The 22,518-nt window shown below is 44.6% G+C and overlaps 5 protein-coding genes across 5 annotated transcripts in view; 3 read left to right on the top strand and 2 right to left on the bottom strand.

Annotated features, from left to right (window-relative positions):
- Positions 1 to 89: 89 nt before the first annotated feature.
- On the bottom strand, positions 90 to 8,156 carry NAT1 (N-acetyltransferase 1). Its single transcript, XM_033378973.1, has 4 exons — positions 8,036 to 8,156; positions 2,934 to 5,813; positions 1,067 to 2,862; positions 90 to 985 (listed from the first exon to the last, which is right to left on the bottom strand). Exons 2-4 carry the CDS (start codon positions 3,683 to 3,685, stop codon positions 807 to 809), a joined length of 2,727 nt encoding a protein of 908 aa, XP_033234864.1. The 5' UTR covers positions 3,686 to 5,813; positions 8,036 to 8,156; the 3' UTR covers positions 90 to 806.
- Positions 8,157 to 9,105: 949 nt separating this feature from the next.
- Positions 9,106 to 11,341, bottom strand: LOC6898802 (zinc finger protein 60). The gene has a single exon (XM_002138740.3). It carries the CDS (start codon positions 11,168 to 11,170, stop codon positions 9,260 to 9,262), a length of 1,911 nt encoding a protein of 636 aa, XP_002138776.2. The 5' UTR covers positions 11,171 to 11,341; the 3' UTR covers positions 9,106 to 9,259.
- Positions 11,342 to 12,612: 1,271 nt separating this feature from the next.
- LOC6898801 (uncharacterized) lies at positions 12,613 to 13,305 on the top strand (the record flags this gene model as incomplete). Its single annotated transcript, XM_033378976.1, has 3 exons — positions 12,613 to 12,798; positions 12,856 to 13,023; positions 13,077 to 13,305. Coding segments are annotated over 3 exons (510 nt in total), but the record flags the coding sequence as incomplete, so codon positions are not given.
- Positions 13,306 to 14,672: 1,367 nt separating this feature from the next.
- On the top strand, positions 14,673 to 15,388 carry LOC117183537 (uncharacterized). The gene is made up of 4 exons (XM_033377629.1): positions 14,673 to 14,741; positions 14,802 to 14,957; positions 15,012 to 15,179; positions 15,233 to 15,388. Exons 1-4 carry the CDS (start codon positions 14,673 to 14,675, stop codon positions 15,386 to 15,388), a joined length of 549 nt encoding a protein of 182 aa, XP_033233520.1.
- Positions 15,389 to 19,295: 3,907 nt separating this feature from the next.
- Positions 19,296 to 22,518, top strand: part of LOC4805134 (negative elongation factor A) — a 39,870-nt gene continuing 36,647 nt past the window's right edge. The window contains exon 1 of the mRNA XM_001361551.5: positions 19,296 to 19,775. The gene's annotated coding sequence lies outside the window, so the exon portion shown is untranslated. The remainder of the gene's footprint in view (positions 19,776 to 22,518) is intronic.

Raw genomic sequence — 22,518 nt, 5'->3', positions numbered from 1 at the left:
ACCATTCGATAGGCCATCGCGTTGCAGTCACATTGGCGCCAAATGCCCAGTCCAGTTTAAATTTAATTTAAATGACGAAAAAGACAAAGTTTTGCCGTTCGCAGTGTCGGTTGCATTTTTATTAGAGCTCTTATTAATGTCGGCAGATTTTTATAGATTTTTTTGTTAGGTTAAAATACATATGTACGATATTTTGTTCACAATTACAATCAGATTTTTTAGTTCCGCATCTACTGCACATATCTACTGATTTTTATATTTTTAGCGTTGTTTGATTTGAACTACTTAAGGTGGATACAAAAACGTAGAGATGTGCGAGTGGCAATTGAATAGAGATAAAAAAACAAAAAAAAGGGGGAATATGTTATTCGATAGATCAGTTCTCAGTTCCGGTTGAGTCAAGATTTACTAATTGTAAATTAAAAATGTATTGTGTATATGCGTTCGTGACTTGAAATGTCAATTAAAATCTACTACTTTCGTTTGCGTTTATATTTCGTGGAATAATATTCTATACGTTTGCGTCTATTGCGTTTTATTTGTTGTTACTAAGTTGTTAATTGTTTGCATTTTTGGAATATCAAATAATTTTGATTAACTTGTGGGTTCTTCTACTATAATTTGACTAAGATTTGCAACCGCGATTCCAAGCTTTCATTTTCATCCTGCTGAATTTATCTTTTGTTTTGTTTTGTTTCTTTTTTTTTGTTGGGGCGTTTTCTTTGATCTTTTTTTCATGTAATCAATTTGTGAATATAAATTAATGTGATATACAATAGAGTTGTTGTTATACGGGGCGGTGCTTCTTAATCCTCATCGTCCTCGGACTCGGCTTCTTGTAGCCAAGTCAGCCAGGCGTTCACTTGGAACAGAGCGGATCCTTTGCCTGGATATTTGTCGGAAATCTCCTCCTTCCAAGAGACGAATGCTTCCTCCTCGATGATTTCAGACTCGTACAGATATTTGAACCAACGGCACAGCATGCCTAAAGCGGACAAAGCAAATGGTTAGGGGGCAACTCTTGGAGAAAATGGGAATGAAAGTAGTCAGTTCTGCATCGACTTACCTTTGGGGAAATTCTCTTTAAAGCAGAACGCCTGCAAGGCATACAACGCGATCAGTTGCAGTTCGTTTTGCCCAAGGAAGGTCTGCAGCATCTGACTATAGTTCTCCAGCAGTTGCTGCTCCTTCTGGGTAACGGACTTCTCCGGAGCTTCCTTTGGATCCAGATTGGGGGCCAGTGTCGTCTCCTTGGTTATATACTTCACCACTACGGTCATGAGGGACTGAATAAAGCCGGGGTCCTTGTAGTACTTGTTGTCCACATTCGATTTGATCCACTTGTAGAAGTTGGTCGGACTGGGATCGACCAGCAACTGCTTCATCATCTCGGCCTGCACTTTCAACAACGGATAAAGGAAGGAAAGATTGCGATCCTCGAGTATTTCGGCCAGTCTCTCCTTGTTACGATCAACCTCTGGCAGACTGTTCATCAGGTCAATTTTACTTGCTCGGAACTTCTCCTCCAAGGCCTCCTTGCCAATGCTCTTATGCAGCTGCTGCAGCACCAAGAGGAAAAGCGGGAAGTGCTGCCCATTGTCCGTGTAGTTGGCAATGTCGTTCAGCTTCAGCAGAGCTGGCTCGCATACGGCCTTGCTCAGGACACTCGCCACGAGGGCCGTGATCCTCGGATTGAGAGCTTCGCGCTCGTTCATCTTGTTGACCAACTGCTTGAAGACCTCCACCACAATGTTCGGCTTGATGCTCGACTGTTTGCGTAATGTCTGCAAGAAGCGCACGACGCGCTCCAAGTAGACATCATTCACACGGTCCAACACATCCATCAGCAAGTTCATGCACACATCCTTCAGGGACTTCTCGGGCAGTTTCAGCTCGAGGAATCCCTCAACTAGCTCAGTGAATCGGTCAGATTTGAGGGAGGGTATTGGTGTTTCCCCTTCCTGCTCTGCAGCTGGCGCTGGAGCTTCGACCTCTGTCTCCTCATCCTTTGGCTCCTCGTCGTAGAAGAACTTCTCCTTGAAGTAGAGGGTGGCTTTCTTGCCCTGTTCCTCCTTGCTGGTATACTTATCCTTCTTCTGTTGCTTGGCCGAGCCATTGCCTGATGGTGTGCTAGGTCTCTCCACGGAACCACTCTTCGCTTGTTGCTGTTCTTTGCCGTCGTTCGAAGACTTTGAGGATTGGGCGTCCGCGCTCTGCTCATCTAATTTCTCCCTCGAGCCACCCGAGCTGAAGTTGGGCGACGATGAGGTCGCCTTAAGGGTCCTCTCTTGCTGAACTCCGTGGAGTGTCTTGTTATCCGCGTATTCCGCAGACGGGGTGGACGATGGACGTGTGGGATTAATCAGATGGGATGTGGGAGTACCCAGCAATGGATAGTGGGAATTGGATAGCGGTCCCTGGTCCTTGCCCTGGCTGCTGTTGGGTGGCGTCGACATGGGCAACGTGGCTGGGAACTTCTGGTTTTGGTTGGCCGCTCGGAAAAGCAAGGAGTTGGCCGCCGGGCGCATTTGCAAGTTTTCCACCGCATCCTGGTTCGTGGTGATCAAATTGCGCTTGAAACGCGGCGCTAGCTCCTTGCTGCCCAGCAGCTGATTACCGCCATATTGTCCGTCGTTGCGGTCCCTGTCCCGGTCGTTGTTCCTGCGCGAATCATCCCGGTCTCGGTCCCGGTTACCAGATGACCCTCCTCCGCCATTTCCTCCACCGTTCTGGTTGTGCTTGTTGTAGCGATTGTTGTAGTTTCCGCCGCCGCCGCCACCGTTCTGGTCGCGATTGCGGTCGCCGCGATTGTTGTACTGGCGATTATCGCGATCTCGGTCCCGATTCGAGCTGGTGGCGAATCTGGAAGAGAGCATTTATTAGCATCCATCGAAAATAGCTGGAATGCTGGAAGTCGGAAAGTTTCTACTTACGGGGACACAATGGGAGAGGATCCGGTGACACTTAGCCCGCTGAACATATCATTATAGCCAGGCTGGATATTCAAGTGGAATCGGTTCATCCAGCTGTCGGAATCGCGATCGTTGTTGCGCATATCGCGATTGCGATTGGGGAAGGGGGTGCGTATGATAGAGTCGTCGTCCGAGCGTATTTGCTTTATGGGGACGGGTCCCTCGGCGGTGCCAACCTTGCGTGGAATCCAATGGTTCAGTCGCAGCTCGATGACATCCTTTAGCATGAAGCGTATCCTTGGTGGATATTCAGTTGACTTTGATCGACGTTCCAACGTCTCGAAGTACTGATTCATCAGCTCTTTGCCCTGTTCTGAATCCAGATTCTTGCCGCAAGTCTTGAGCAACTGAGCCAGGCATTCCATGTCCTCGCACATTTCCTGCGCACCGGCCGTACGCTTCTTCTTCTTGTCCAGTAGCTCCATGATGCACTGATGCAGCACGGTCTTCGACAGCATGTCGAGCTTGTTGAGCTCCCCAATAAATTTAACGTTGCCGAGCATGCGCTGCTTCGCCAGGTGGCGGCGTTCCTCCTCGTCGGCCTCATTTTCTGGCGGCGGTCTGCTGTTGTCGTTCTCGTCACGCTTCAGACGATTGTTAAACTTGTCGCGACAGACGGCGATCAGGAGTCGCAGGAAAGTGCAAGAGTTGTTTGGTTCCTTATCAAACGATGGTGCTTCCTCGGACAGGCGCTTGCACAGCTGTGCGTACATAGACGAGTACTTGGGCTCATCCAATGCCTTGTCAAAGATCAGCAAGATCACACCATTCAAAATGACAATCGAATTGAGGTCAAGTTGCAGCAGTTCATCGCTCAGCTCCTGGAATTTCTCGGGCGTTAGCTTGTTCAGTATTCCCCTTACGCGCCGGAACACGGCATCGTTCTTCTCGCTCTGCGTAAGTCCATGCTGCGGACGCAACGATGGTGGTATCCAACGACCAGTAATTGGCGGAGGAGTGTTTCCCTTGGTGCCTCCTGCTGCCTGTGATTGCTGCTGCTGTTGCTGTTGTTGTTGATGCTGCTGCTGCTGCTGTTGGTGTTGGTGCTGCTGTGACGACTGTGATTGCTGAGAAGTGGCTGCCGAGTGGGCAGAGTTGTTCAAAGAATGATTCGAAGAATTGGAAGTTGAAGCTGAAACCTGAGCAGGCGCATTTCCGTTACGAACGGCAGTAGGACGACTGGCGGCCGCACCACGATCGTAGCGATCCGTTTCGGGGGCCCTATTGTAGCCAGATCGGGGGCCTGCTGCTCCAGCACCTCCGTTTCGCTCTTGGCTGTTAGTATTGTTGTATCGTTGATGTGAGGGAGAGTCTTCGTAGCTGTCGCGGTAGTTGTTGGGGTATTCTTCGCGACGAACTCCGCTCACGACTCCATCGTTGCCACCACGCGAATGCCCGTACGACGACTTGTTAATTGAGTTAGATGCAGCTCCGTTGTAGTTGGACGAGGAGTTGCCGTTGCCGTAACGCGACTGTTGTCCGTTGCTTCCATTGCCGTTCTCGTAGTTGCGGGATGAGCGGTAATTACTGCCACCGCCGCCGCCGCCACTACTTCCGCCGCTTGCTCCGCCAGCAGGACCGCCGGTGGAGTTGGAGTTTATTGATCGATTATTATAGCTGCCATCGGAGTTGGAGTGATAGCTGCGACTACCACGATGCGCTCCGCCTTGCTGATCACTCGAAGAATATCGTCCAGAGCCGTTGTAGCTGTCGGAGCTGCCGAGCTGCTGGTTGTTGATGCTTTGACCCAAAATGTCACTATTCTTTTGATAGTAACGCGACGACGACGAGTCACCCTGGTAAGATCGTCGAGGTCTTGGGCTCACCTCACTATCGTGTTGACGAATTTTGGCGGAATTTTTACTATAGCCAGTGGAAAAGTGTCCAGTTGGGCCACCAGATGAACGGCTGCCGTTTCTACCACCCAAACCCTCGCTGCTGTTGCTTATGGCTGGGGATACTCCACCGCCGGACTTGTAGCTAGAACTGTTCGAGCCCTTGCGATAGTTGCCGCCTCCTTGGTTCGATGCGGGTGTTGAGCCCTTGTCGATCTTCACCAGATTCTTAAGATTGTTGAACGTATCTGTCGCTGTGGTAATCGGCAAAAGATTGGGACTGGTATTGAGCAGGGTTTTCCCGACCGTTGGTGTCGGTGGGGTTTGGCCACCGCAGCTGACGCCTATAACGCCACCGCCTCCGCCGCCACCACGATTGGTAAGCTGATCGTAATTGCGCTCGATCTCGCTGGGGTTCGCCGTTATTACCAGTCTTAAATCGCTGCCGCCGCCGATGCTCGTCGTATCACCGGTGCTGGTGCCTCCCTCAATGGTGATCGTTTTACCGCTCCGAAACTGATCTATGATGACGCCTGCCTGGTGCCCGTTGGTGTGCTCCCAACGTTGCGGACTGTCGTCGTAAGAGTGCAAAAGGGGAGCGGCGTCGTACGTTGATAGAGGAATGGTGATGATTTTTCTAGATCAACTCGGGGCGAAATATAAATTGCAGCTGTGAACACAGGTGCAACGAGCGAGCTCCGTCTAGTGTGTGGTGGTGGTCGGTCGTTTGGGGGATACCGCTGGCTGCTGGTTGCTCCTCCTGGTCGGATCTGGCCTGATCCTTCAATACAGAAACGGGACACACACACAAATCTGACAACACACACGTGCACGCACACAGAGACAGTAGGGTAGGTTGCGTTGAGACTCGAGTGGAGGCGTTCCTTCCGTTCGGTTGGGTTGCTTCTTCGTCTTCTTATTCTTGTTCAGCTGAGGCCTGCGTGGTAACTGGGGGATTAGTCTCTCAGTTCCGTTACACTTGGGCTGCCTTGCGTATATGGAAGTCCTGTGTCAAGCAATGAAAGAATTTGGGAACCAAAATCAAAACAAATTTATAACCGACTTGGGAGAAGGGATCAAATAGACTGTATTCAGAGCTTACGCTAGCACTAGCTCGTATTGTGACACAAATGTACAGGAAAACTAATCGCCTCACTTATAGGAGATATATAGTCTCCACACAGTAATTACAGTTATTTTCGCCACATAACTGTTGCACCTGCACTCGGCAATGGATAGTCAATGCAAACTGGAAGTACTTTATGGAAATAGCCTCGCCAAATAAAACAAATTCAAGTTCATTTCACTGCTTTTCCGTTCCGTTACGTTCTGTTCTTTCTCACTCTCTCTTCGTACTTGCTTTGTTTGCTGGCACGGCGTTGCCATCCGTTGGTAATTTAGCACAGTAATATTTAAGAATAATTAAACAATAATATACGAACGAGTTTTGTTGTGAAAAAATCAATATTTTCTAGATGTATCTCAACGACAGCATGTGTGGTTTAGTTCAAACAAATCCAAATTACTTTCGCTCGAATTGAATCATATGGTGGGCCTCACTACTTCTTTGTTCCAGCTTTCTTTGTTTGCTCTCACGCTCGTTCGTGCTACTCCCATACCCCACAATGGAAACTGGAAGAATGCGGCCCACGAAGCGAGCGGGATGGGGATACGAAAAGTAACCAAATTGCTAGAAGCTGATGCGCAAGAACGGCGCACCACAGCCACAGCCACAGCCAGTGTCAGTGTCCTTTCTTTGTGTGGAGGTTTATGGCCTCTGCTTTGGAGCTCGGTCGGTCGCCTGCTAGCTGTCTCGCTCGCTCGATGCTGGTCTTCTGCGCCATCGAATTAAAGTGCCTTGACCCCAAGAAATGAACAGACTCGCTCCCGATACGCATATACTAGGCATAGTCACAGACGAGGGGAGAACTGCGTTGATTAGCGTGTTTAGTCAACGGCAGAGTGGTAAAACATTCCCTCATTGCACACTTGGACATGAGTCACTTTGTTTATTTTTTCTGAATTTGCTAGCCTTGCCTTGCCTTAATTGATTGAAGTCTATCTATGTACTATATATGTATATTTATGTGAGTGTGTGTGTGTATATCGAAGCAGCTTGAACAACCCTGGCCCGTCTTTGGTCCTAAGCCTAGTCTCGAGTCTGTATATTTGTATGTATATCCGTATTCGACTCGCAAGTATTGCCTGCAATAGTGCCTTCTAAACATCCCCCCAAAATGTGGCCAATGTGAAAATCCACCCCGTGTCAGTCACTGCAACGAGGCGTCGACGACCCCGACCCGACCCGACCGCGCCTCGGGCCCTCCCTCCCCCACGACGTAAGACCCAGTTGTGGATGATTTTGACCTCAATTCCAGCGCGTGGCCCGTGTACAAGTGTTTGCTGGTCTGAGAGGTGCATATTTAACCAACCAAATGGCACACCCACGTTATAAAACTCTCTTGTGGTTGTGGGGGCTGTTGTATGATGGAATATCTCGTATCTTGAACCGATCCCAGAGGCCTTCGTCTCCTCCTACTTTCATTCCGCTAAGGCGCACTCAATTTTTACAATGACGAAAACAGGGCGAACAAAGTGCAACAATACAGACACAATTCGTAGGCATATGTGTGTGTGTTTGTTCACAGATCATCTAAGCGAGAAGATACGGCGCACACGGAAACACACAAAGTGAAGCTGGCCGAAGGAAAATCGAAAAACTCAAACTCACCCACCAGGGGTGGCGGGGTCTTCCAAAGGGGGAAGACACACTGTTAGAGCAACGTCAACAGCATTTGAGATTTTCCAATGTGCCTCCGCCATTTTGTTGCATGAATATGTGTACATACACACACACACAGGCAACTTTCTTTGTGCTTGTACTTCCGAGTGATTCATTTAGTTTGTCTTTTAAATGTTCTGTCCCCTATTGCCTTTTCCAGTTTAAACATTGTCAATTTTCACATCGAAAAGCAAATTGCACTAATCATTTTCCATCTCACTTTTATTGATTTCCCAGCATGACTTTTTCGCCATAAAGAAACGAGGACGTGCTACACAGACACATATGTACATACACAAAAAATCGGTTTTCTCTAAATCATCATGGCAAATTTTGAGGCTATAATTTTAAATTCACTTTTTAACCAAGTTCACTTTGCCTTTTCGATCAAAAGTAGGAGGAAAAAGGACGGCCTACCAAGTCCTTCCCAAATTCATTGTACTAACCTTTATTTTCACTAATTTCGTATTCCGTATGGCCAACACGCAAGCTGAAAATGTGAATTAGAGATGCGCATCAGTGTGGAATGAGAGGCTGGAAGAAGCAATTCGTCAGTATATTTACGGTATATTTTTAAAATGAGGCCGTATATTTCGGTATATCTTATCGATACATTTTATCAGCTGATAATCGATAAACCAATTTTAATTTCTTTAACTTTTTCTTTGTTTTTCTACAAATTTTATTTCAAAATACATACAAAATGTAAATTATATAAATCAAGGCATGCAAATCAGTTTGATACAAATAATCACATGCAATACAATACCGAAGTCTGAAATCGATAAAAGGATTATCTCAGCTGATGTGTAGCTCGATAAACAAATTCAAAAAACCACAAAAGGACTTGTTCCCCGTAAAAACCTGGTAATCATGTTTCTGGTGGAGAATGGGGCCAACATCAAGAGGCCAAATGTGAACGAGTGGAAAACGAGTGGAGGCTGAGAGCCCCTACAGCGGCAATCTAGTCGGAACACCCAGTGGCTTCCATTTACCAGCAGGTGCGTGGAATGACACGGGATCGCAACCATCGCTCGGGAGAAGAACGTCAGGAAGGACGTCTATTGGTAAGACAATAAAAATCTTTGATAGTATAGCTACCACCTAATAGTCTTTTCCAGACGGGACAACAACGAACCGGATAAGAAGTCTTTGATCACGTATATCTTGTCGGTGCACGAAGTGTTCCCGGAGCCGCCATGATCCATTCATTGCAGAGCTCATTTGTGCCATTTGCCAGCAATAGCTTGATGCTGTGACTTTTGGCTTCGATCTAAAGCTTTGACGCATTCGGCCCTACTTGCCGCTTGTTGTTGGGCTGCGGCTCTGGCCCGTCGTCTTGATCAATGGAGTCTATCCAGTACATGCAGCCGCGACGCGGCTCGAAGACCAGGGAACGCGATTAGTCAACCACCTTCCACAAAGTCACATGCCGACTTCATGCCAGTAAATGCTACTGTACATTTAGTCGACAGCGATGCCATCCGGCTCAATCAGATCAGATTCCCCGATCTGCTACACATATACACCCCCTTTATTTAAACAGGATAACAGCTTGAATTAATAATAGTTGTTCTTGTGCATCCATTTTCGATTTTACAATAGAAAACACCAGAGTTGACGGCTGCGATATAAGTTTGAAAATAACTATAGGGGATTAAAAATATGACTTAAGAATCCCCCTTGGTCGCTCTTTTTTCTTGGACACTTATCATCTTATCCCTATGCTTTTTTGATTTGAAGTGCCTGTGCATAGTTCCAATGATCGTATGATTACAGGTGTCGCAGTAGCTCACTTTTTCGGGTTTCTGGAATCTACACGGCTCCGAGCCAACAGCATCCTGTCGCTCGTTGGATTGTTCCAAGGAATCTTCTCTTTCCGCTTTAATTGCTTTTGATTTTGTATAATTTCGCTTATGCTTAATAGTCTGGAGATGCTGATTGATATCGCTTTTGAGTGTGACACCACACGGCGCACAGTGAACTGGAACATTTGGTTTCCGGATTTTGAAAGACTTTATCTCTAAGGTTTCGCCCCGGTCCTTGGCTTCTTGGCCCAACTTATCCAGGTGTCTCTGGCTCTGGCAGTGGCGCCTATAATTGCTCTTATCCTTGATGGTGAGATCACAGACCTTGCAGTGAATTTTCTTAGTCATTAGATGGACCGCTTTTCGGTGGACTTGCATCAAGCCCTGACTGTAGAATGCCAATCCACACATTTCGCATGAAAAATCGCGCCGGTGTAAATGCTTTTTATTCATGTGCACTTTCAGAAGGAAGTTGTTGCCAAACTCTTGCGAGCAGATGCTGCACACCGGTTTGGGCTGCTTTCTGTTCACCTTCGGGGGTCCACGCTGCAGGCGCAACTGCTCTCGATGCTTCTTGATGGCCTCACGGCACTCTTTGGCAGAGTGGGCGCAGCAACATCGACTCACTGTGGGCTTCTGGCATATCAGACATGGTTTCCTTCGCTGATGCAGCCTGTGCACATGGGCCCTCAGGGCAGACCATATTTGGAATCTCCAGCGGCAGCTGCGACAACTGAACGGCCGGTATCTCAGACGACATGCCATGCGAGCTCTTTTCTGATGCTTCAGAAGACAAAGACGCGTACGGAAAGACCGCCAACAGGTGGGGCAAGGTGTCATCGTATCCTTTCCCTGTTCTTGATGACGGCGCATGTGAAGCTGATGGCTGAAAGGAAAGTGATACTCGTGTTTACATCGCGGACATTTGCTAAGAGTGCAACGTTTACGTCTCAAAGGGCCCACTTTTAGTTCCTTTATGAAATCGAGATGGACGCCCTGCGGCATGCTGATTGTCATCTCCTGGATATTAGGAGGCGCCCGGCTCGATTGCCCTTCCTGTTGACGTTGGTCCTCCAGCAGCTGTTTGTAGGTTTCGTTCTCCATTAGCTGTCCGAAGCCGCCTCGCCTTACGCTCCTCCTAAGGTGGGAGCAGATCATGTGTTGAAGGTAGAAGCTTCGATAGCAGATCTGACAGTGCCAATTGTCGCCCATATTGTGCTCACGCTGATGCGCCTCCACCTGCTTAAGGGTTCGCCAGGGCCATTTCTCACAATCTAGGCAGCCGCAACGCAGACCTGGATAGAATGGGGCTACTGCCTTTGGTCGGAGCGCTGCATGGGCCTCGGTTCCAGCAAGAAGGCCCACCGCGCGTCGATAGCCAGTTGTAATGGTGTCCATAATTCCCACTAGCTTCCCAAGATCAACCTGTCTCCGCTTCGATGTAAAGGCATCACCAATCGCCTGATAATCTCCATGAAGATTGGCCTTGTAGAAATTATTGGTCCAGAAATTGTCGCGCGCCTGGGCCGACTGTAGCAACAGCATCATGTCCGCTGTGCTGAAGAGCATCATTTTCTGGACATCGCCAGCAGTAGAGGAGGGAGCAACAGGTTCTCCATTGAAGGCCACGTACTTTTGTATGAGTCCCCGACAGCATTTACAATTGCAGTCACAGCAGCTGGGACAGGGCGTTGCATTTTTCTCATTTGCCAAAGCTGCCAAGCCAGCGGTGAAGTTTTCAAACGTTATTAACAATTTTCCAGGCCATGACATGTTTGCGGCTGCGCAACGCCATTAGTGTTGGGTCATGAGCAACCCAGTTGGTCTCTGTCAAGAGCTCTTTATCAACGGGATTGCTTAATCCAGAGAGGATTAGAGAGAATTATAGAGAATATACAGAAATATACGGAATTCCAGATATAAAATTCAAATTTTATACAAATTTTTGTGTTTTTTGCAGTGTGACCGCGGATCTATCGATATATATAGAAATATACCGTCCGACCCTCAGAAATATACCGAAACATACCGCCTCATTTTCAAAATATACCGTAAATATACTGACGAATTCAAGTTCTATTTTACATATTCCTCGTTTTTGATATTCCGACGAATATTACTAGCTATATAGAACATTTAGCCATGCCATCATAATTTTATATGATTGATGAATCAATTTTCTAATTAACTGGTGTATTCTTAATACTTGCTTTTATTGCATTTTGCGTAAAAAGAGGTTTTAGCGAAAAAAGTCAAACAAAAAACAAGTAGCGAAATAGGTCAATCAAAACAAACGAAAAAGGAAATTGCTCAATTTTGATATTCCATTGAATAATGCTGACTAACTAAGCCTCTCAGCAATGCCCACATAGTTTTATCTTATTAATGAATAAATTTTCTACAAGAGTGGATAGTTTTTAATCCTTGCTTTTATTGTATTTATTGTAAAGAAAGGTTTAAACGAAAAAGTTCAACAAAAAAAGAGTCACTATATTGCGTGTAAGCCACAATATAGGGCTCAAAATTCTCGCAACCGTTGTTCTTCCTTAGACCTTGTCTCACATATAAAATATTTGAAACATTTCTATTCTTAAATCTATTTCTTGTATTTGTTTTTATTAAGTGCACTTCGGAGAAAAGTCTTTCACATGATGCATTCGAAACTGGCAATATAAGCAGTACTTGTGCAAATTTTGAAATTTTTTCATATTTTAATTCATTGTTGAAATCTTTTATTTGTCGTTGCTGCTCTTATAGTCTCTGAGCAGGGGACGGACAGACAGACACGGCTCTATCGAGTCGGCTATTGATGCTGATCAATGATCTATGTATATACATACATGTATACATATGCATATGTATGTACTTCTGGATGTTACATCCATTTTCACCACAAATCTAATATACCTCAATACTCATTTTGAGTATCGGGTATAAAAACACTTCGCTCGCTTCTCTATTCTCTCTTAAAATCCAGAGGTAACTCGTGATCAATAGACCTTAACTAAATATGTTTTTTTGAATGATCGTTGACCGAAATTGATTAATAATGAGTTCTATAAAAATAGTATTGAATATATAAAAAGCTTTAGATTGAATTTAGTCGTCGGGGCTTCATGTGCGTGATGTGTTCTACTCCCAATGTTTTGGTGTACCTCCTGGTTATGTCCTATTGTGTCGTAAAGGTAAAGATAAATTAACACGAATGTAAAATATTTGTACAACCAATTACAAACATCTCAAAGATCGCTTGTCGAGTGGAGTTCACGAACGTAAAGTGCAATTCTTTGGACAAGGAGTTCTCCGATTTTGAATATTGTTATCTGAAATCTGTGAACCGGACCTACAAGTATCTATCGCTGAAAGTCAATCTGTTTCAAGTTCCCGTTACCAATGTCTCGGTATGTTTATAAAGGTGAGCTCACCGAATTTTGGGTTGTAATTTTGTTGCATTTCAGACGAAAATAGGACTGTACAAGCGATTCAGTGGATATAAACCATTCCTTTACAATTTAACTGTGGATGCCTGCAAATTCCTCAAACATCAAAAAACCTTTCCCATTGTATCATATTTTTATGAGTTAATTAAAGATTTTTCAAATATGAATCATTCATGTCCCTACGATGTAAGTGAAGAGATGATTCTTTGATAATGTAAATATTAATGTATATTTTATAGCATGATCTACTATTGGATAAGCTTACCATCGAGCATATCAATAACCGATTCTCGAAAACTCTGGACTTTCCCTCGGGCGATTACTTGATCCACTTGCACTTTCTGGCCTACGGCATCAACCGTGCGGTGGTTAAAATATATTTCACCCTTTCGTGAATGCTCATGCTCTAGGAGCGAAAGACGTTCATTCAATATGCATTATTATCAATAAATGTTCTTATGTTTTGTCCAAACAAAAATCTGACTTAAAATACCATTTAAATGTACATAGCTGTCGGGTCAAGCAGCTTAAATATTGTAAATTATTTCCAGTGGTACGGCGCGAAAGAAATGGATTTGGTTGTTGGCTATCATTTGCAATGCCCTCTGTAAAGATCATTTTTTACGGAATTCTTTCATCTCTTTATATTGCCTCTATCAATCTTTCGTACTCGGCTTAGCAGCGGCCCCTAGTAGCTCTAAAGCGCTCGGGCTATCCTGCTCTCTCACTCGCCTATGCTTGCTACATAGGGCACGGCAATGGTGAATTATATACAAACTCTGGACTTTTATTAAATTCAAATCTCGCAACAGTTATTAAAAACGCTTAATAGCTTAACAGTAGAATTTCTACTATGCTTAGAATGTTAATGGATAATGGAAAGAGGATATTTATTTTCCGGTTTCGGCAAAATGGTATTAATGCTATGATTAAGCCGTTGATCAATAGACCACGACTAAATGTTATTTAAATTCTATTGGAATATTTTCTCAAATATAACAGTCACGTGTGGAGCTGGCGGGGATTGTGCTCATAGCCTACAGCTTATTTGGTATATGTAGTTTTGTTCAATTCCATTTTATCCAATTCTTATAGAATGTATAAATAATTCAATGTGAGGAAATATGTTACGGCAACTTGGAATACAGAAAACAATTTTTTCCCCAATTTTAATTGAAAAAACTGAAAATAACATTTATTTTTAATTTGTTGGAGAAGTCTTGATATAAAATTTGGTTGATCTAGCTTTTATTGTATCTGAGAACTAGGCATGAAAAATAAATGTAATTTTTGGATTTTTATTGAACAAAATATATTTACGCGTTTTTTAAATATTTTTCCACTCTGATCTACTGTAAAGTCCCATTCAATGTCGGAGTTTATTTGGTACGGGATTTTAATTCAATATTATTATACTTATTTTCGAATCCCTTACAGCAAGGGACACGTTTTTGTTGATTAAACAATTCTAGTCCCTCTCTCAGTTCCTTTAAGAAATCGAGGTGGACGCCCTAAGGTCAAGGTCCAAGGACCTAAGGTCAAGGTCCCCCAATGTCGGGGGGAAATTAAGAGAGCTGGAGCGACTCCGCAATGGTCAAAGGCGGGTCGCCCGTCCCTGCGAACCAGAGCCTCGCGGCAGTCCCGTAGGAAACTACTCAAGAACTTATTTTCCTTTGCTGTCTGGTCCAGTCTCTTAAAATCCAGAGCTAACTCTTGATCAATAGACCTTAACTAAATAGGTTTTTTTTAATGATCGTTGACCGAAATTGATTAATAATGAGTTCTATAAAAATAGTATTGGATACTATTCGATTGAATTTAGTCGTCGTGGCTTCATGTACGTGATGAGTTCTACTCCCAATGTTTTGGTGTACCTCCTGGTCATGTCCTATTGTGTCGTAAAGGTAAAGATAAATTAACACGAATGTAAAATATTTGTACAACCAATTACAAACATCTCAAAGATCGCTTGTCGAGTGGAGTTCACGAACATAAAGTGCAATTCTGAGGACAAGGAATTCTCCGATTTTGAATATTGTTACCTGAAATCTGTGAACCGGAGCTACAAATATCTATCGCTGAAAGTCAATCTGTTTCAAGTTCCCGTTACCAAATTCTCGGTATGGATGTAAAGGTGAGCTGAGCGAATTTTGTTGTAATTTTTTGCATTTCAGACAAAATTTGGACTGTACAAGCGATTCAGTGGATATAAACCTTTCCTTTACAATTTCACTGTGAATGGCTGCAATTTCCTTAAACGTCCAAAATCCTTCCCCGTCGTAAGTTATTTTTATGAGATCTTCAAAGACTATTCAAATATGAATCATTCATGTCCCTACGATGTAAGTAAAGAGACGATTCTTTGATGATGTAAATATTTATGTATATTCTATAGCATGATATAATAGTGGATAAGCTTACCATCGAGCGGATCAATAACCGATTCTCAAAAACACTGACCTTTCCCGAGGGCGATTACATGTTCGAGTTCCACTTTCTGGCCTACGGCATCAACCGTGCGGTGGTTAAAGTATATTTCACCCTTTCGTGAATGCTCCTTTTTTAAGAATGAAAGAAGTTTATTCAAAATGCATTATTATCAATAAATGTTCTTATGTTTTGTCCAAACAAAATTCTGACTTAAAATATCATTTAAATGTAGCTGTCGGGTCAAGCAGCTTATACGGCGTTCCGCCTTACAAAGGACGAAAATCTGTTGCATCCACAATATTGCAGATTCGAGCAAACTAAAGACGCATAATCATAGAGAATGACCATATATATCCTGTTGCTGAATCTGGATCAAATCGGATAATTTGTATAGCCAAAAGCTACAAATTAATTTGCAGTGGATACGCAGCGCCCGACGTCACGCTCAGCCTGATTTTCTGTCTCTCTCGCACGCACTCTTTGTCGTGTCGTTTAATATTCGCGCGTCTGCCGGAGGAGAGCCATACTGACTTAGTATCGGGTATAACTGTAGAGTTGCGATCTCCGCAGCAACTCACAACGTTCCCCATCGTTTTTTTTTTTAAAGGAGTCTACCAATATAAATTTTGACCATAAACGGTCTCCCATTCAAAGTCGGAATTTAGTTGGTACGGGATTTTTATTCAATATTGTTTATACTTATTTTCAAATCCCTCACAGCATCTCTCGTTTTTTTTTTGATTCAACAATTTTCATTTTAGAGGAGTTTAGAGGAAAAACTTTCGTACAAAGGTGAAAAAGTTCAGCCGTATTTGTTTGCGATCTATACAAATTGACCGAAACATGTCGCAAATTAGAAATTTACTCATGTTTGTGCTCTCAATTTTTAGGTATTTTCTGTGAGCTCTCTTTCCAAAGCGGTAGCTAAAAGTTTCGTTGGCTTTTAATTATGGAGAAAAGTTTGTTGTGGCTAGAAAATGACGGTAACTTGCAAGAACTTCAGGGTCCAGTCCACTATGAATGGACAAAGGAGAATGCAGAGTGCTAGTATTGGCAGCAAAAGGGCTGGCATAAACTCAGGTGGAAACGATTTTTAATTTCAGATAAACTGGCTGTTGACTATCCAATGGAGCAGTGATAAATGCATTTCCATTCTACCGGCGTGGTCGTTGTCGCCGTCGCCGTCGAGGCGAAGGCGCCATTTTTCAAATTTATTCAAACCGACAAAACGTCACACCAATTGGGATATTCAGGGAATAGCCCGCAGTGACCAGTAGTCGATTTAAATTCAAATTTAAATGTTTTGGAGCACAAAAGCTCGGGCAGCACCTGAAGCCACACCACCGACACCTGGCGATTAATTAAAATAACTGTTTATCAACACAAATTAATCATGCTGTAACATGCACCAAGCTCGTGTTACCTCCAAACAAAATGGCGTGCGGCCACGTTCCGGTCATGTTGGAGGCGCTGTTCCCCAGCGGCGGCTAAGCGGGAAGACCAGTCTTTTTCTTTCGCCGTGTGTTCCGCCAAACGTTGAGTTTATGGTTATTGTTTTTAACATTTCATGAGCTTCGGTGCTTCTGGATATTTAATATGATTTCAGAGAAATTTCGTTTTTAAGAACACCTTTTACAATCTCATCGCGGCGACCCAAAACAGTGGCCGGCAGCGTTAATTTTATCTCAAAACTTTAATGCGCGCGTGTGTGAGCAATTAGGAAAAGGGATGCGTGTATTTTCGGCCTATAGCGAGGGAGAGTAACTTAAATTACGATTGCGAGTACATTTGGTGGAACTTTTAAGCGTCTGCACAGGCACTGATTGGACCTGGAGGGGCCTGTGCTCCACTACGTAATACACACACTCCTCACATATTCTCTATTCTGAGCATTCCATCACGATGGAGCCATTAGCTGCATGGGGAATAGAACTCAATGGACGTTGACGCGCGTGTCTTGCCATCTGCATGCTAAATAAGCCAGCCCCAACAACCGAGAGCAACACCAGGCGACAGTTGCAGCAAGAGCAACAGCAACAGCAACAAATGGGTTGTAATTGTCAGCTGAACGGACATGTGAAGGGGGAGTGCCAGAGATGGGAACGATGTGCATTGAGCCACAATTTGAGGCAGTGGCGCGTGTCGCAGGAGACGTAAATAAAGTTAAACGTCAGACCAAGGCATACGAAAGAACGCAAGAAAAAAATATACGAATGTGTGGGCGAATTGCAGTGGTCGTGTGGCGGAACAGGAACTAAATACCAGGAAAACCATGCAAATTGGCATTAGAAAAACATTTGAGGGGGAAATAATCGCCTTTTGCCATGTGTTTCGATTGGGAATACGAGTTGGATGATGCTGGAAGAAGACGACCCACTGCAAATTCAAACACGCTAATACCTGACACGACTCTGTTTGGTCAGACTGTGATTTATGTCTGGGTACACCTATAAATTGGATTTCGTTTCGATTCTGGGGCCTGGGCAATGGCATAATGTTGTCACATGGCCACAAAGTTGCTATCAGCATAGCTGCCAGGAAAAGTGCCAGCATGACACTCGGGGTCAGGCCCATCTGAGGAGTGTGTCATCAATTGACAGCTCGGCTCACTGCTCACCTGTCCGTCTCTCCCTGTATGTGTTTTTCCTAACGGGACTCATAATTAGCAGCGCCTGAGCTGATCCCGGACCGTATCAGGGTATCTCTATATCTATCTTTCGGACCGTGACAATTGACAAGGTGGCGATTTATGGCTCCTGCGCCGGCACGGTAAAGAGTTTAGCTGGCAATGGGGAGTCCTTAAACCAATTTGATTCAACCTCTTCAATCGCCATGTTGCCAATGCAGCAACAATGTAAGAAAATAAATTTAGCACCGCGATTGCCGGCAATCGTCTTTTAACTCGTCTGCGCCAAATTCAATTATTTCTTCAGGCTATTGCCGCCAACAGCCACTAGCGGTAGTAATGATATACATATAAAGTGAATGGCAAGGCTGCGAGGACTGGAGCTGAGGTAAAAGCAAACCTGAAATTGCATTTAGGCAGACTGTCGCCAACTGTGAACGCATTTTATACAGCCATTGAGCAAAGGACCAGCAAAGGACCCCCACCTGCAGAGCTGGTCAGGGTGCGCAAAAGGTGTTGCATATCCTAGTACAAGTATGTACATATACAAGCACTAGATTAATGTTAGGACTGTGCCAGAGATTGGCGAGGAAATGGAATGGAATAAATGCGGGCATTAAATGCGGTTCCTTGGACTGACGCAACCCCCAAGGTACTTTCCTAGCCAATAAATATTCATAGAAATACCCGTACTTGATTCGCTTTGAACTATGAATATAAACCCACAAAAAACCGAACTGGTCGTTGCAAGAGTGCATCAAAGTGGTCCAGTCTAGAGTCTTTATTGTTCAAAGTCCCAGATATATCTGGAAGAAACCTAAGGGCTGTATTAAGTGCTTCTCTGGCGGATTTTAATATATTAATTTGTGAAAACGAGAGCCAGCGAGGAACATTTTGGTAACCTTAAATGCACAACGGGAGCTGCAGCTTGGCCAAGTCTAGTCTCACATATGTATCTCTGGAAGCAACCTTAGGGCTGTGTTGGTTTTTTGTCTCAAATAAAATGTTCGACGGAGCCATGGACACCTTGGCAGACGAAAGTTCACAGCATGCATCGACTTATGCTGCAATAAAAGACCAGACCAGACCAGACCAGTCCACAGCAGAACAGAGCAGACGAGGCCAGGTCCCATCCCTCAGGAGTCTGCTGGCAGCTGGATCAGCTGTGAGGGATGTACATACATAATGGAAATCCCTGATTCGTGTTTCTATTCTGACCAGAAGCAAGGACCATGCAGCGCGGTAGCTTCTTTCGTTGCCTTTTTGGGCAACAATTGAAAAACTCGCAAACTGTTTTCCAAATGGCATCCACTCAGACGGCCATGGCGTAGGCGCCTGCGCCGATTCGAGTGGAACGTATTGGGCGATGGCTTGGCCTCTTAAGCGCTATTCTTGTCTCGGCGCCTCAGTGCGATTTCGGGCCTCAAACCGGACGCTTCTGTCGGCTCCCTCAGCAGTGAACTGGGATAAATATCGACGAATCTTGTCGGCTACAATCCGAATCCAATCCAATTCAATCCCAACGGTCTTCTGAATAATTGAAGCAACGCGTGCTGAACATTATTGTAGAGTGAACTCGATGCAAATTGATTGCTCATACGACGCGTTGGCTGCAAAAAGAGCAGGAAAATAGAAATTGTTGCATGCTTCTAGGCGGCGCATTGTTGATTGATATTTGCTGGCGGTGCATCTGTTACTGTGTGTGTGTGTGATTGAAATCCTTTTTGATTAAAGCCCGCGCGTGAATCGCTTTCTATTTCTATGCAATCGGAAAATCTCCTTTTATGCATAAATGCTCCAAATCTCGCTAATTGCTCAATGGGGCTCGGCTCGGCCCGAATCTGGATCTGGATCTGGATCTGGCTTTTGTGATTCGCATACGGTAAGTGTGTAGAAGGGGAACAATGCGGTGGTTAAGCAAACATGCGATGATCATCGCTAAGTGGCCACATGAATCGAACACATACCGTGCGACCGTTTTCATAGTTGTCACAGTTGACTTTGAAGCGGCGACACATCTTTATTGCCAGGAAACTGGCTGCTGATTGGCCCACTCCACCTGCCACTCCACTCTCCGTACAGTTTATTCAAGAGAAATCTCTAGGCAATTTGTGGGGAATCCTTTTCAGACTTCCCCGGCTTCCTTTCTGCGGCTGTCATTGTGCAAGTCTGTTTAATTTCACAATTCATTTGATGTCAATCGAATTGTCCCTGGCTGTGGCTGTGGCTGAGGCATCCTCTGACAAGTGTCGCTATCTTCGGCACACAAAAGGCACCAGAGAAAAGAACTGGAACGCTCGCTGTCAAGGCGCTGGAATTTGATGTATTAACCGTTGGGCTTGTCTGCACTAACTTCAGACTTGGCTTGAAGCCTGAAATCGACCATAAAACTGTGGACGAGCCGCATTAAATTCGCCTATTTGGCTGCCGATAAACCTAATAGTAAACATCTCCTTTTGTTGACTCTATCTGTGGGATTAGGTTGTCTCCTACACGAAGCTTAACAGCTTGTGACTTGGACTAAAGGGAGGACTTGGGAGGAGAAATACTTAAAGCATTCCACACCTTCATCAGCAACCTAAAATAAAATGATTTTGGCAAGGAATATTGGAATGCCATGAACGTGGGTAGCTAACCCATTCAATCGATAAAGAAACGGCATTGAAAGATGATTTAAAAATTACATTTTAAAAAGGCTTCGCTTCTTGTTGTCAAAGTTTTGCGGAATTTCCTTTTCATCATGATTCACGTCTTGCGATTGATTTAGCTCAGAAAGAACGTGATATATTTTTGCTCAAGCTTATCCTTTCGCTAAGGGTTCAATCCGTAGCCGACAAATACTTATGCAAATACATCCAACTCTGCCCAGCTCGGGACCTCAGATTTTCCTCCCTGAAACGTGGAGTGTGCATAATTTTGATCATGTGTCGATTAACAATAATCATCTTCAACAAATTGCCTGGCACACTGCCGGACAAGTGAAATATGAGTGTATGTTAATTTATTACTCAGCTACCGCTTCGAGAGGGACACTTACGAATGGAATGCTTGAATGGACCGCACACCATGTCGTATACTTAATCGGTTTCCACGTATACAGCCTATACCGTCTGGCAGCGCCTGCTGCTGCTACTCCAATATGGAATATTCATATCTGGTGATAAACATACATCCAAACATAATCCATTGTGAAGTACTAGCAGTGGCAGTGCTTCAAACAAGTTGCTTACCTAACAAAAAGCAAATGGCAGGCTGCGAAGAGGAGACTGTTGGGATACGACGATGGTGAGTGGGAAAAACTTCTCGTGCCCTGATTTGCTCCTTGGGAAAGTTCGCGGCGCAACGCCTACTTTTTTTCTGGCGGCTTTTGGCCGGCTTTACTTTTGCTGACTGCTATTTTATGTTGGCCATTAAAGGAAATTGAATATAATTTTGTTTGCTAAGCTCTTCCATAAACTCCCAAAGGCCAAGTGGCTTGAGCTTCTGTTCTGGTGTTGCTGCATGAATTTCCACGCGGCCCCGGCCCCGGCCCCGCCCTCGCCATTTTCGGTGAGGTTTTTCATATTTTATCAAGTTCAGGGGCGAAAAAAAGGTCGATGGTTAAAGGTTCTAATAGGGATTGACGTTGCTGGGCTGCAGTCGGATTTGGCCCGCTGGCCAGTGCACAAAGATGATTGAGAAATTGTAGACGCAGTGGCAGACATTGGAGCTTAACCTTAGCTCCAGCAACCCCTTGTTGGCTGAGATGACGAAAGAGTGTCCGGAGAGACAGAGGGCGAACATTCACACCCCTTCGTTCGCTTTTCGTGGTCGATCTTTGGGCCATCTCTGGACCATCTCTGGGCAGAGTGACAGCCAGTCTACGAGTATATGAAATTGTTTGTGCTGGCTCGACTCCAGTCAATATTGCGGCCATTTGGCCAGAGAAAGCCAGAGCCTGGCCAAGTAAGTCCTAACTTGTGCCATCTTGGACCACTTGCTCACCGATTTCATTATTTATTCAAGTTCGTAAAAGCAAACTTGCATATTGCCACTTCCCTCTCCACCTTCCTGGGAGGGGAATCACCAAATAATAAATTGTTTCTGCGGTTGTTTCCCCCATCTCCATCTCCAGGCCTATTCCTTTGTTTGTTTGCTCTCAGTCCTTGAGATAGGCCAACCCCACCCATAGCCACACGCCCGTCTCCTTCTGCTGTTTGTTTATCCTTGGGCCTTCCGCATTTGCCTCTGCTATTCGAAGAGTTATCCTTGCAGATTTGCAATCGGATGGAAAAACATTGTTTTCATTTAATTTAAATGTTGATGTATCGTTCTGCAACAGAAGCTGTGGCTGGGCTCGTTTGTAAGGGTATTTGTCGGGGCATCTTATAATTTGTTGAACTTTTATTGGATTGCTTATACATTCTGAATACTTTTGAGAAATTTCGATAGGCCTTCAAGCGAACAATATGCGAACAACTCTGGTAAGTCTCGTCTGAAAAACAATGATAGAGTGCCTGTTAATTTAGCATTAAGCGTTAAGAAAACCTTCTCATTTTCTGACATTGATACCTGGAATATATATATTTTGGCTTTGGCTCTTGAGTAGTATTCCCCGATGACTTCCCTGTGCTGTCAAGCTGCGC

The sequence above is a fragment of the Drosophila pseudoobscura genome, chromosome 3 (assembly GCF_009870125.1).
Source record: "Drosophila pseudoobscura strain MV-25-SWS-2005 chromosome 3, UCI_Dpse_MV25, whole genome shotgun sequence".
Taxonomy (NCBI): Eukaryota; Metazoa; Arthropoda; class Insecta; order Diptera; family Drosophilidae; genus Drosophila; species Drosophila pseudoobscura.
This window is presented reverse-complemented; position numbering and strand designations above follow the sequence as displayed.